The 15458-nt window shown below is 39.0% G+C and overlaps 1 protein-coding gene across 1 annotated transcript in view; it reads left to right on the top strand.

Annotated features, from left to right (window-relative positions):
• The first annotated feature begins 5041 nt into the window (after positions 1 to 5041).
• The window catches only part of LOC118893961 (serine/threonine-protein kinase MARK2-like), an 85932-nt gene continuing 75515 nt past the window's right edge, over positions 5042 to 15458 (top strand). The window contains exon 1 of the mRNA XM_036849649.1: positions 5042 to 5730. Within this exon, the coding sequence (XP_036705544.1) occupies positions 5042 to 5730 (689 nt within the window). The remainder of the gene's footprint in view (positions 5731 to 15458) is intronic.

Raw genomic sequence — 15458 nt, 5'->3', positions numbered from 1 at the left:
CCATCAGGAAGCTGAGGAAACAAAGGTACTCCGATCAGAGAAAGCTCCTGTGCTAAAGGACAAAGCACGGCTGAGGATCTGCCAGACTGACCCAAAGTTCCAACCTTGCCTCTGCCCTCTGCTTTCAGTAAACATGATGGGAAAGTATACGAAGCAGGGAGACGTGTGGCAGTGTGGAGCCAGAATGCTACTTCACTTCATTCACAAAGATCTAAAACCGTGCAACAAGGATTTTACAGTAACTTAGATTAAATCTAGGATGATAGATAAGTTTTAACATTTGATTCCTTTATTTCTCCAACTGAAATATATCAACCATCTCTTCTCCATTTCCTGTCGCTTCAGTATTGTTTTAAGCCTTATGAAAATTAAATAATCTCTCTCTTAAATGAGACTTATATAAGAGTTTATATGTTCTTAGAATGGACAATCGATTATAAAGCTTTACTTTCCAAAATGTGGCTGCAAATTGACACCAAACTGGGAGAGAAGGACTGAGAAGGGTCCACTGTATGTGGCAAATTATGAAATTGTTGGTTACTGGGTGTATCTTTTGGGAATGAAAGATAGACTGCAATACATTGAAGAGTGAATGGGAAATACAGAAGCAGACCCAGCAAGTGGTCACTCTTTCAAGAGCCTTGGCAATTTAAAAGAGGAGGGACTGAATATCTAGAAGAGGATCCCAAAGTCCTGGAAGAGTTTTAAGAGCAGAGATTTAGGCATTATTATGAACTCAGTGGAAGGAGTCAGTTAACTAATAGGTCTTAAATAATAATAAGGTTTTAAAACATCTGTGAAACACATACAACAAGCAAAATTTTAAACTCGGAAACATAAAAATTATGCAGGACATATATTCTAACCAGATTATAAGACTCCCTTTCCTATGCATACACACACACACACACACACACACACACACATCCATCCTCTAGGAAGTTATAAACTTCATTGTAAATCAAATTATAAACTTTTTTAAAAAACAAATGACAAGGAAAGCACTGCATATCAAAACCTACGTGATGTAGCTCAAATAACATCCAGAAGAAAATAGGTGGATGAAAATGAATTTAATAAAAAGTAAGAAGACAGAAAAAAATGAAGTTATAAACTTCATTCTAAATCAAATTATAAACTTTTTTAAAAAACAAATGACAGTGAAAGCACTGCATATCAAAACCTACGTGATGTAGCTCAAATAACATCCAGAAGAAAATAGGTGGATGGAAATGAATTTAATAAAATGTAAGAAGACAAAAATAAATGTACAAAGCAGAATTCAATTAGAGAAGCCAGAAAAAGGAAAAATCAAACAAGCATAAATAAAGTAAAATAATATTAACTTAAGGAAAACATCCTACCTAATGGTGAAATATTAAAAGAGGCAGTATTAATTTCAGAAACACTATTATTTAACATTATCCTGGAGATTATTAGTCATTGCAAAACCAGAAAGGAGAACCGTGAGCCATAAACATTGAAAAGGAAGATAAAGGAGTTATTATTTGAGGATGATATGATTGTCTTATTACAAATACAAGAGAGAGAGAGAAATTAAAATATTAGCCTTGAATAGAAAAACATCTCTTTAGTTGATTCTGTAGGGAAGGAAATAAGAGTGCAGCTGCATGAAGCTGAGACAGGGCACCCAACTGACCACCATTTTCTCTCTGAATTAGATGAGAATCTCCTAAGTGAGAGGAAGCTGGCTGTTGAATAGAGACTTGAGAGTTTGTGAAAATCTGGAATAACCACAGAGGGCAATGTTTGATGACCAAATTTTGGGAATCCAGATGAATTTATACACCACAAATTCAATGATGGAGATATCAAATATGTTTGCATTTCTAGAATATTTGTAGTGAGCTCAGAAACTGGTGGAGCACAAAAATTTATTGTGTTTGGGGAAAAGGAAATTTTGAAATAAGGGGTGAAAGAAAGTAGAAATGATAGAGAACTATAACAAGTGCCATAATCATTGATTTGCTTTGTCAATATCAATCTACGTGACTTTGCCAAATTATCACAAGAAAGCAAAACACCTCACAGTTATCTTTTTCCTCTGTGCTTTTATTTTTGCCTAATCTGCAATATAGATGAGTTATTGAAAATTTGCATAGAATAATATTATATTATTGTGTAACTGCTGAGCTTGAAAAAGGTTACTTGTAGACTGGGAACAAAAAGGGTAAATCTGCATTATTTAAATTCTATATACATGACTAAGTAAATGAAGATTTGTTTTTTAATCAAACAAAGCAGTTCTCCTTTTAAATGTGTAATAGAAATGTATAAATAGAATCTTTAATTGTTCTGACCCTATTTTTTGTGAGGGTCATAGATACGTTTAAAAAATTATCTCCTATTACCCCAGGTACAGCTTGACTGACATTTATGCACCCATGTACACACACACACAAGCACAAACACACACATATTCCCTCTTCTCTCTACATATGAAGAGTACTGATGTAGCTGCTCACTACACAATTAAATACACTCCCTTCTCCATCTCATTAGGCCACTACAAGTTATTTAAGCATGTCTAGTATATTTCTCTCTCCTTGCAGCACATTACAATGCAATCCCCTCTTGGTGAAAAGTGTAACAATAGTAGTCATCACTTTCTATTACATTTGAAAGTGGTGGGCATGTGGGTGAATTCACTGGGGCAATAATTTCAAAATTTTGACGGAGGATTTACATGCCAAAGCTCTCATTTCTGTTAACCAATTTTGTGCACATAACTCTTCCCGAACTCTTTATAATCTAGACATCAGGAACTGTTTTAAATCAAGCTTAATACCAAAGTACAGGTTGCTGTGAATGTTCCAGGTCCACAAAGGCACTGGGGACACAAAAGGAAGCAGCTTTATTGTAATGCATCTGCAATTCAGTCAGCTCGTGTGAAACAGTATGTGCTGTAAATTCGCAAGTATAATCTGTGCCAGGAATGCTCAAGCTGTACTGTAAATTCAGTCTCATGCTCTCTAATGGGAATTTATCCTGGAGATGAGTACAGTATCTGTTGCCTGGCTGTGTAATTGAATGGGGCAAGGTCTAATTGAAAAAAAAAAATCTGCATTTAGATAGCCACACGTATATAAAAAGTCAGGAGGATACCATACTTTAGAGACAAGATAACTCTGCATGTGCAGAGAAATGTTAAATATTAATATTGCTTGTGGTTCCATATTATGAAAACCAATTCCTCACCTTCTTTTTAAGGCAATAAGAGGACTAAAGTCAACACTTGCCTTTGTTCAAATATTGCAAAGTGTTAATCACCTTGCTTTTAAGAACTCTGTAAAGGCTGCAGCTGTTAAAACTACATTTATAACCTATAGCTTATTAGATATAAATTTATGTGATATAGTGCATCAAGCTGATTGCTTGGAAATCTCAGTTCTCTTATTGACTTGTTATGATTTTACCTGTTATGATTGGCCTTGAAAGGAGTCACCACCTTTTGTTGTGGTTATTAATTTTACCTCCTGGGAACAAAGCTGCAAGTCAGCTATTCTTCCTCTTAGCAGGAAAGTGGTCTATATGTTATAGACCTACATTTCTCTGAAAATGTATAGAGTGACCAAACATAAACTGGTATCGTTACATGGATTATGTAAAACAATGTCAGCTGGGGTCATCCCTGAGCTCTAGAAAAGATTAACTCAAGACCTCTATAACTGAGGGGGATTAACCAAGATGGCGGAGTAGAAGGACGTGCTCTCTCTCCCTCTTGCGAGAGCACCAGAATCAAAACTGGCTGCTGGACAATCACTGACAGGAAGACCCTGGACTTCACCAAGGAGGATACCCCACGTCCAAGGACAGAGGAGAAGCCACAGTGAGACGTCTCTTAAATCAAATAGAAGACAAAAAGTGGAGCTACAAACCAAAGTTACAACAGTACTAGCTTTTCTCGTCGCCCGTCTGTCTACTTTTACCAGAGGTCTTTATTTCTTCATAAGGCTTTGAGCTACTGTCCAGGGTCCTTGACTCCAACCTGAAGAACTCCCTGTGGCAGGCGGGTCTGGTGGTTAAGAACTCTCTCAACTCTTGATTAACTGGGAATGTCTTGATTTCTCCCTCATTTTGGAAGGAAAGTTTTGCTAGATATAGGATTCTTGGTTGATGGTTTCTTTCCTTCAACACTTCAAGTACATTGAGTCATGCCATCTGGCCTCCGAGGCTCCTGATGAGAAATCTGCTCAATGACCTTCCTGACAAATCTTCTCTCAGCTTCATAGACTTTCATAATGTACCGTATCATGTCTTATGCAACAGAACATTTTGTATAGTATCGTGAAGTCAGTTAAGTTGTAACCTTATTTTGAGACCAGAATTTAAGGGAAAGGAATTGAACATTTCAAGTGTAGACATTATGAGGTCTTTAAAATTATTACACATTTTCAAACTAGAAATAAAAAGGCCACTGAAGTATCCTGCAGATTTTTATTTATAACAAAGTGAATACCAATATCTAATAACACACGTAAAGAAAAATTTCTTTGGGATCCTTTTTCCTAAGTGTAAAGGGGCCTTGAACTCAAAAAGTGAGAAAACCACTGTGGTGTATCCCCAGCGGTGATGGGTCCATTTCTTGCTCTGACCTCAGAGTGCACCATTGTGATGTACTTCACAAAGCCCTATGAAAGAGAAAGGTGGGCCCAGGTTTTTGGTCCTTAGAGCCCAGGAAGCTGCTTTTGGTGACCTGACGGCCTTGGACCTACAGTTAGCTTGTGTTTTCCTTGTTTCTGCCATTTTGTTGATTTTCGTTTCTCTTTTTTCTACTCTTTTTTATTTGTCTCATTGTTCTTTCTACAGTTAGCATAGTGAGTATTGTTGGTATAGTTAATACTTGATTAGCATAGTTAGTGTAGTTAGTACTAGTTAGCGCTGTTGGTACAGTTAGCGTAGTTAGCGTTGTTAGTAGAGACAGCATACTTAGCCCTGTTAGTACAGTTAGCATTGTTAGTTAGCGTAGTTAGCGTTGCTAGGTAGTGCTGTCAGTCAGTGTAGTTAGCAGATCACCAGGATGCAGGGCCTCACAGCCAAATCTGCTGGCAAGAAGGCTCATATTGATGACTTCGAGATCCTCCACACCATTGGTGAAGGCACCTTCGGTAAAGTGAAGTTGGCCCGGCACATTCTGACCGGGACACAGGTGGCTGTGAAGGTCATAAAGAAAAGGCGTCAGAGCTTCTCAAGTGTCCAGGCACTTTTCCGGGAAGTGTGCAGTCTGAAGGCTCTGAATCACCCCAATATTGTAAAACTGCTGGGGGTGATTGACACAGAGGAGACATTTTTCATGGTGATGGAGTACCTCAGTGGGGGGGACATGTACCGCTATTTGAAGATCCATGGCCGTATGACAGAGGCGGAGGCCCGAGGCCCGTTCCAGCAGCTGGTCTCCGCCCTGCAGCACTGCCACCGGAGGGGCATCGTGCACCGGGACCTGAAGCCACTGAGCCTCCTCTTTGATTCCAACATGAATATCAAACTTACAGACTTTGGCCTCAGCAACAAGTGTGATGACATTGTCCAACTGGACACGATCTGCAGCACACACCCTTATGCTGCCCCGGAACTCTTCCTGGGGCAGAGCTACAGCGGCCCTGCGGTGGACATGTGGAGCTTGGGAGTAGTGCTGTACACCATGGTAACTGGGTCCCAGCCCTTTGTGGGAAAAGACTTCCAGGAGCTGCGGAAGCAAATCCTACAAGGGCAATACCCCATCCCACCTTATCTGTCTTTGAAGATAAGGGATCTGTTACAAAAAATGATTGCCCTCAACCCCAGTGACAGAGGCACCTTACCTGACCTCATGAGGCATCCATGGGTCAACATGGGCCAGAAGGAGCCACTCCAGCCACCCTGTGAAGAGGACCGGGAGGTGACAATGGTGAGGACTCCGGGCTTGACTTGCGACCAGATCCAGGACACTGGGACAGGCAGTGTGAGCTCCAAGAAACCCAAGGTGGAGGTCTCCATCATAACTCTGAAGCCCTTCTCTTGCGGGGACCTCTGCGGCAGTGAACTTGAGCCTTCTCCAAGCCCTGTGGTGTCCTCCCTGCAAACCAGGTGGCTCTACCACAGAAAAAATGTGCAGCTGCAGGAAGACCAGCAGGCAGGGCAGAAGACCGGTGAGTCTGCCTGTCCCCCACCCAGCCTGGAGGCGAGGACTGCCACCCCCAGCCCAGCTCCCCAGTGTGGCACTGGGACATCCACCTCCAGCAGCAGCAGGATTGGAGCCCCAGAGGGAAGCAGCTGCCCCCTGGGTGTGTCCAACACTGGAAGGTCCTCCCACGCTGGGCAGCCTGAGAGTGTGTCCTCATCCACTCTCTCTGGCCAGAGCCAGAAAAAGCAAGGGGTGGCTGGGAGAATCTGGAACTTTATTTTGAAACATCTTTGTTGCAAGCTGCCCAGCATGAGGCGTCATAATAAAGTGAGCCCATGTGAACCCCATGGATGACCGAGGCAGGAAGGTCAGGCCGCCGCGCTCCCTGGGGCCCGGTGCAGGGGAAGAGGAGTGTGTTCTCTGCACGGCCTTCAGAAGCATCGTATCCAAGACCCTGGCCAGCTCAGAGGATGGTCCGGAGCAGCCCGGGCGACCGAAAGCGAGGCCACCGTGGCTGCAGGTCTGCCCCTCAACCCCCACCTGGGTGAAACTTGAGAGACTGGACTGTCATTCCTGGGGCACGTCTCCCCTCCCCTACTCTTCTGTCTTCCGTGTTGGTGGGGGAGGGGGATAGTTCTTGTTCCAAGTACTCCTTGGTTCTTCCAATTCTAGTTAATAAACTTGATGCTCCAAAAAAAAGAAAAAAAAAGACCTCTATAACTGAGAAAAGATAGAAGTGGATTTTATTTTGAAATATGCAAGGACAAGGTAGTCCTTTGCATTAGGCATTTCAGAGATACAGAAGAATGGAGATTTCTTAATCATGGCTGCTTCCCAGGAACACAGGACTCAGGTAAAGTTCAGCTTTGTCAGTCCCCCCTTTCATCAAGATGAACGTTATTTGCTGCTGAACAACTCAGAGGAGATCATAATCGTCCTGAGTGGGACGGAACAGGGTCTAAAGAATAGTCTCTGGAGGACTCTTGTTGGCAATTTTCCTATAAAAGAGGAAAACTCTTTGTTGAGAGGAGATGGCAAAAGTCCATTGTTTTAAGGTTCTGGAGATAAGCCATCTTAAAAGAGGGATGCCTAAAATGAAAAAGAGGTATATTGGTGTAAAAGACTGTTTTTTAAAAAGAGCCAGGAGTTGAACCCTGCACTGAAAGTAACCAGTTCACTGGATTTCAACAGATGAGCAGAGGAAAATCTTTCAGTTACGTATTCCACTCATTGAGTTCTGTGAAGCTCTTGAGCTAGGATGGTGATGTTCTTGGTGTTATGCACAGTCTTAGTTACCTCTCATATAAGGGCATGCATGACCAGAACATTTCACCAGACTTCCAAAGTGGCCCAGGCAGTGGCTTGTCCAGGGAGACTTCAGGACTATGCATGGCCTGCTGAGGTGTAGAGGATTATGTCAAGTTTCAGGCTCCAGAGTTTCTTCAGATCCTGGGGAAAAGGGCCAGCTGCCAGGCAACCTAGAGTCCTAGTAGGGATTTTAGTTCACAATGACGCTGAGCCAGGAAGTGAGAAAAATTTGAAGACTTTGATGAATAGTAGCCAGATTTGAAGGGAATGGAAGATTTGAAAATTTGGTAATGATTGACAATTTGGGCAAGGTAGCAAGATTCAGCCCAATTTATGATTAGGTACCAAAACTGGTTTATCTATAGGTGGAGAGAAAATCAATTAAATCTCTATAGAAAAGACAGAGTTTGCATAGCCATCATTTACCAACAATTTAAAAGAGGTGCAAAATACCCCAGTGTTCATAGCATCACTATTTACAATAGCCAAGACATGGAAGCAACCTAAATGTCCATTGACAGATGAATGGCTAAAGATGTGGTATACACGTATAATGGAATATTACTCGGCCATAAAAAAGAATGAAACAATGCCATTTGCAGCAACATGGATAGACCTAGAGATTATCAAACTAAGTGAAGTAAGTCAGTCAGAGAAAGACAAATATGATATGATGTCACCTATATGTGGAATCTAAAAAAATGATACAAATGAACTGATTTACAAAACAGAAATAGACTCAAAGACATAGAAAATAGATATGGTTACCAAAGAGGAAATTTGTAGGGATATGTGTAGGGATAAATTAGGAATTTGGGATTAATAGATACACACTACTATATATAAAATAGATAAACAACAAAGTCCTACTGTATAGCACAGGGAACTATATTCAATATCTTGTAATAACCTATAATGGAAAAGAATCTGAGAAAGAATATATATATAACTGAATCACTTTGCTGTATACCTGAAACATTATAAATCAACTATACTTTAATAAAAAATAAATTAACATAATAAAAATAAAAGAGGTGCAAAATAGCTCAAAGACAATGAACAAAAGTGTGTGCTATAGAGAATGCATAGTTTTCCATTGAAACACAAAATTTCTCTTTATCACACTTAAGCTAAGACAAGAACTCTCCATCAGATCTCACCAGTAGTAATCAAAAATTTGCAAGAAAAAAAAAATTTTTTGTGAGAATTCTCCTCTTGAGGTTCCTGAAAGATCCTAAGTTTCTTGGGTGGTGTTTGGGATCCCCAAGAACACTCTCTGGCTCAGTGATTCACAGAACTCAGAAAACCCATTATATTCACAGTTATGGTTTATTACAAAAAAAGGATGTAAACTAAAAACAGCAAAGGGAAGAAGTACATAGGGCAGAGTCCAGGAAACACTAGGTAGAAGCCTCCTGTTGTCCTCTCCCAATGGAGTCCTATGGACAACAACTTAATCCTCCCAGAAATGGTGGGTGTCAACACATAGGAGTGTTGCCAACCAAGGAAGCTTATCCAAGCCTGGTGTCTGGGGTCTTTATCACGGATCAGTCACATAGGCAGGGATGACTGCCTGTGTAACTTACCTTAGCCTCCAGCTCCTCCAGAGTTGAAGCTGATACCACATGGCCCAAGGTCCCCACCAGAAGTCACACTGTTAGCATAGAATATGTGATATGGTTGTGACCCCCCAGGTAAACAGACACTCTTAGCAGCCAGAATATTCCAAAGCTGAGCGTTTACTGCCCAGGAGCCAGGGCAAGGACCAAATCTTTCTTTAGAATGTGCAGTGTATAAACAAACCAGTTGCTGAATTTACCCTTTACTTCTCACTGGACCAACCAGGAAATGACTTCCTTACACATCTATGAGGTTGGGAACCTCAAAAGCAGGTACCAGGTTAGTTTTTTCCAGGAGGGCTTTGTAAGAATTGGCTCCATAGAGTCAAACTGTGTTCTTTAAAAGTAGCTGGTCATATCTGATTAAATGAGCATCATTATCAAATATGACATTCCATGTAAGAACTTAGTTACATAACCAGTGACTTCAATTATGTCCTCATAATAAGAAAAACAGATTCTTATTGAGACTGTATAAATAATTATATTGTCCTGAAAATAAGAATACTTGCAGTATTCTTCAAGGGGAAAAAGATATAATTGACAAAAGTTTCAGTTTACAAGAGCATAGTCTACTAAATAGTAATGTATTATATATAACTTGAAGAAAAGGGAATGGGATTCTTTATATATCCAGAAAATAGAACATTAAAATCTCAACAACATTCCAAACAAAATCCACAATCATCCTTGATCAGTTCATTTAGTCCTGTATAACTAATTCTCATTCTGCTTAATCTTGGGTCAGCAGTCTCATGAATCTATCAGCTTCTCAGCTAGAATTCTAAAAATCCTGATTCAGCCACTGGTCTCAAATTTATTTAAATGATGCCATCAGAAAACAAACTTATGTTACCAAGGGGGAAAAGGGGGAGAGGGATAAATTGGAAGATTGGGATTGACATATACACACTACTATATATAAAATAGATAACTAATAAGGACCTATTCTATACCACAGGGAACTCTACTCAATACTCTGTAATGACCTATATGGGAAACGAATCTAAAACAGTGGATATATGTGTATGTATAACTGATTCACCTTGCCGTACACCTACTATACTCCAATATAAATTTTTTTTAATATATTGATCGGGCTTCCCTGGTGGTGCAGTGGTTAAGAATCTGCCTGCCAATGCAGAGGACACGGGTTCAAGCCCTGGTCCGGGAAGATCCCACATGCCGTGGAGCAACTAAGCCCATGCGCTACAACTACTGAAGCCCGCATGCTTAGAGCCCGTGCTCCACAACAAGAGAAGCCACTGCAATAAGAAGTCTGCACACCACAACAACGAGTAGCCCCGTCTCGCCACAACTACAGAAAGACTGTGCACAGCAATGAAGACCCAATGCAGCCAAAAATTAATTAATTAATTACTTTAAAAAATAATTCCAATTAGCTTTATGTACGAAACATATAAAGAATTTAGTCCAAGAACTTTCCCAAAAATATTACTTTCTTACTCATGTTCCCTATAAGTCTCAGTATAACATATTAAAATGAATTAAGACCTTAAAAAAAAAAAAGAAGAAGTCTATGCCCAAATGTACTGTGTACAGTCCTTTTCCTTGGGCCTCTAAAACAATCCTTTATTGAAAACAAAGTGCTCTGGCCTATAGCTGATTGCAAGTGCTTTTAGGAAAGTATTAAAGAAAAACAAACAAAAACTATCTCTAGATGACAAAAGATTTAAAATAGCTGTGGTTAATATATTACTGATAATTTTCAAAAGAGAAAGATCTGATGAGAGTTCATTATAAGACTAACGCAATTGAAATGTGATTGTTTCTATGGCATGTAAAACTAGATAAAAGTCAATCTAAAAAGTTTTAGACAACATATCTGTAAACATAATCATTATCCCATTTTCAAAGAAGAGTAGATATTGTACCTAATTTTTAAAAATAGATAAACATAATCTTTACAAAGGAAAAAATCTTCAGATATAACATATATTAATCCTGAGACATAATTTACTATGAATATATCAAGCATGTATTTAGAATATATTAAGAAAATATCAAGAATATCAAATAAAGAGACTGTCTAAGTCCGGAATAGTTCCTAAGATCCATACATTAATTAAATTCCTTAAGCAAGTGATGTAAATCCCCCATTGAAAACCACTGGCATATGAGATGCTAAATTCAAGTTAAAAAGTAAATCTAGAGCAAGCTGGTATTTTAAAATATAACTGACATTATGACTTGAAATATTTTTTTAAATAACTGAAATTATGTTATGAAAATATGATAACCCTATACTGTTGTCTAATATCAGGCAAAGCAGCACCAGGACCCTGATAAATAAAAATATCTCATGGACACAGCATTAACAAATCTCTAGACCTTCCCATACAGCATATAATTTCTGAAATATTTTGTTTTTATAACACTTAACCATACAAATATAACCTAGGGATGGTTAAACATCTCTTCGGATTTGATAATACTTCCCATGCAGCTCATCAATAGTAACATATCCCCCCAAATTAACAATTTCTAACACTATTCTTTTTACGAGGGGAAAGAATAAATCCTTTGCGATCTTCCAAAGGCCCCTCTTAGAAATATCAAAGACAGTTTCAGGTGCAAGAGATATGACTCAATTTTGGAAAGGAAGAAAATCAAAAGCTGTCAGGAGATTTGAACACTTCAGATAGGAATTGGATCATGGGCACCTGAAAGACAATACTTAGCAACCCATTTCAAAGTAGTAACAAAATATTTTAAAATAAACATAAACATATGATTATAGAGAATTTTGATGTGAGAAGTCTTTGTTTTCTTAAATAATCAAGGAAATAAAAAAGTCAACATAAACCACAGAAGATTATTCTGGTAAGATATAGAATCTTTGTTATCTAGATAAACTCTGCAGAAGTTAATAACCTTTTACAACCTATTACTAAGAGCAGACCAATAATCCAAGAAAATTTTGTCATTTTGAAAGAAAGAAAATCAAATTCTAGTTTTGCATTAGTATTATTTGATATCAAAACTCCTTTTGAAAATCCTTTTGAAATTCTCCTTTCTGGGATTATTGAATTGTAAGTGGACGAATGAAACCCTCCTATTCTCCCCAACACATTCGTGGAGGGTGTCAGGCCGTGTTAAGTTTATTGAGGATCTGGCAAATAGTCATTTTGGAGCTTTGTCCAAATCTTTGCTCAGCAGAGGGAGGCCCAGAGCTGAGTTGGCTGTTTGCACTGGAAAAAGCGAGCTAAATTTCCCTGCATAAAAAAGTGGAAAATTATTTTGTCTCCTGAAAAGAGGCTGACAGAAAACAGAATGGATTCAAATGGAGCCAAGAGATAGGTGTGTGACTGAGCAGCATGAGAGAATGACCGAAGGATTTAAGAGCAGGGAAGTGCAATCAGCTTTGTTCGTTTTGATTGGAAAGGGAAAGGAGACGATCAGAACGTGTGACACTGTAAGGGAAATACAACTGGATTGCACCCCTCTGTGAATGCCTCCTGGTCTTAAACCTTTTGTAATGACTCTTCCACAGTCACAACGTTGCACTTTTCCTGAGCCCTGTGCTCCCCAAAAGCAGCAAAAGTAACATAACTGGTTTGTCATAGGAGTCCTTCTACTCCTCCTTTCTAAGTATGTATCCCACTCTTCCGTGTTCCTCTAACATACTCAATACGCTTCGGTAAACTGCATTCCCACACTGTACCTCATACTCTGACCATCTCAAATTTCACCCCAACAAATGTACTGAGGCATGTTTTCTTCATTCCCAGATCTCAGAGGACCGATAACTGCGAAGCATTCTCATAAGTTAATTCTGTCAAGCATTGTCCAAAGACAGTCTCGGCATCAGCCAGAAATGAGACAAAACAACGACAGAAATTCTTCCCAATTAATACTGTCCATGAGGGAAGCAACAAAACCATCACTACATCTTCACCTGCTCCTGCCTCCATGCATAAACTAGGTGTTCCCTGCTTGCTGCTTATGCAATTCATCCGCTCTCTCTCTCTCTCTCTCTCAAGCATTGCTCTCCTCTTAGTTTCCACCAATCCTATGGCAAACAGAGATGCAGAAACGTAGGACACCCCCATTGCCAGGGAAGACCTGCCGGTGGTCTGTGTCAAAGGATAGGAATGGGAAGCTCAGTTTGGCCTTGAGCCCATGCAGTGTTCTGCGATTCTGCTTTACCCGTAGTGCTGATCTTCTCCTATAGTTTGAGAGCTGAGTGGAGGTGTGATTATTTCACATCCTTAAACCTCAACATTGACCACTTCTAAACTCATTTTTTGCAGCAGTCCTTACACATTTGTTTTAACCAGCTCCTCCTGTGATGCCACCATAACCTGAAGAGAGGCTCATTTTCCTCCCCCCTTGGCTTGCCATTTCAGTAACTAAATTAATAACTGATGTATTCGTAACTGATTTGAAGTAAGGTGATAGTGCTTAGAATGTCATTCAAATGGAGGTGTCTTCAAGATAAAAAAAATGACATTGCAAAAGAAACTGTGTCCCTCTAAATGTTCACTTAATGCTATATAACACATAATGTTATAGACACATACACACATGTAATATTTATTGTAACCAATATTAATAACTTATTGAGCATTAATATGCCAGGCAGCGTATTAAATATTCTTTGTGTATAAACTAATTTAGTACTTCCTGTCTGAGAAACATATTATTATTTAAAAAAACTGGCAGACAGAGAAATTAAATAACTTCCCAAGGCCACATAGAGAGTGGCACAGCCATGCCTCGGATTCATGTCTTTTCAACTCTGAAGACTTATTTCACCTTTCAACTAAGAATTGTTAATTTAGATGGAATTATTTATATATATATATAAATAATTTATATATATATATATAAATAATGGAATTATTTATATATATATATATATAAAATAACTCTTCCTCAAGAGTGTGAATTTTTTTCCAGAACTCAAACTTGCACTCTTACTTTGGAAATATTTGGGAGTTGGAAAATGAAAGGAAAAAAGTCAAGTAAAAGAGAAGAAAGAGCTGGAGGGCTTTGCCAGTGAAGGCTTGGAAGCATCAAAGTACCCACACTCTATTTGGAGTGAGTGATCCAAGCCCTGTGCAAAAAAGAGATGAAAGGTTGCATAGTTCAGCCTGAAATGATCATGAACAGAATTAAGAATGTGTCTTCCTTAGAGGACTTAGAAAATCTGCAACCAGCTCCGCTAAATAAAGTTTCCAGCCTTTTTTTTCTATCTCCAACATCTAAATAATTGGTCTCTGAGATCATGAAAGGACCCAGAAAGTTGAAATGAAAACTGAGTCATTCAGAAACAGAACAATTACAAGACACATCACACACATTACAATGCCATTTCATACACATATTTTTTGCAACACAGAAATTCACATATAAAGATCTCATTAAAATCATGGAAGAAGGAATTCCTATCAATTTCTAAGAACAAAAATAAGGTATAGAAAATTGAACAGTTCCAGTTCTTACTAATTTAGTATGTTTAAATTGCCTGTAATCCTGATTTCATTTATTGCATTAGATTTATTTTAATAAACATAGCAAACATAAGAGCTTTCATTTGTTCTCCTGTGACCTTGGTCTCCCTATCCTCCCTTCCCTTCTGGCAATGTAAATTACCCAATCTTGAATTTTTCTGTATAGCGTTTTGTTTTGAAACCTCAGTTTTGTGGTCAGGAAGGGGTTTCATCTATTTGAAGGCAATATCCTAGTTACAAAATGGAACTAAGAACAATTTATTTTTCTTCTTATGAAGTTGAAACTATATAAAGAACACACACTCACCAGATACATTTCTAAAAAGCAAGTTTTAATGTCACCTCCCCTAAACCCTTAAGCACTTAACCCCTTGAGTGCTTTTCACAGGGGAGCAAAATGTAAAGTCTCAACCCCAGAAAGGCCTGGGCAGAGCTTGGCACACACGGATGCCAGAGGGGAAGTCTAAACATCCTACTAGCAGCCTCCAGAGAGGAACAGTGACTCCTCCAGCACATCCCACATCAACAGGAGGAATGAGGAATGGTGTTTCAACACCAGGTTGTCGAAACAAAGGTAGAGCTTTAAAGAGACCAGGGATTCATGGGCCATGCATCTGTAATCTACAAATTCCTCAAGTACTCCACCAAAACCAACAAAAGTCTTACCATTCAAAAAGAGCAAATTTACAACTGCATGCTTACAACATAAAACCTACCAACTTCAACTATCATTAAGAGATTATGAAATCAAAAGAAGGAATTTTCATTACAAGTAGCATTTGCCCAGAGGATGGACATTATAAAAGAAGGTATTGCCATGGACCCTACAATGCAAGGAACGTCATAGATGAGAGATGATGAACAGCCTGGCAGCCCAGTGCCCTTCCTTCGACCAGTGATTCTCTAGTTAAAATCTTAAATCCAGTTTTA

The sequence above is a fragment of the Balaenoptera musculus genome, chromosome 4 (assembly GCF_009873245.2).
Source record: "Balaenoptera musculus isolate JJ_BM4_2016_0621 chromosome 4, mBalMus1.pri.v3, whole genome shotgun sequence".
NCBI classification, from domain to species: Eukaryota; Metazoa; Chordata; class Mammalia; order Artiodactyla; family Balaenopteridae; genus Balaenoptera; species Balaenoptera musculus.
This window is presented reverse-complemented; position numbering and strand designations above follow the sequence as displayed.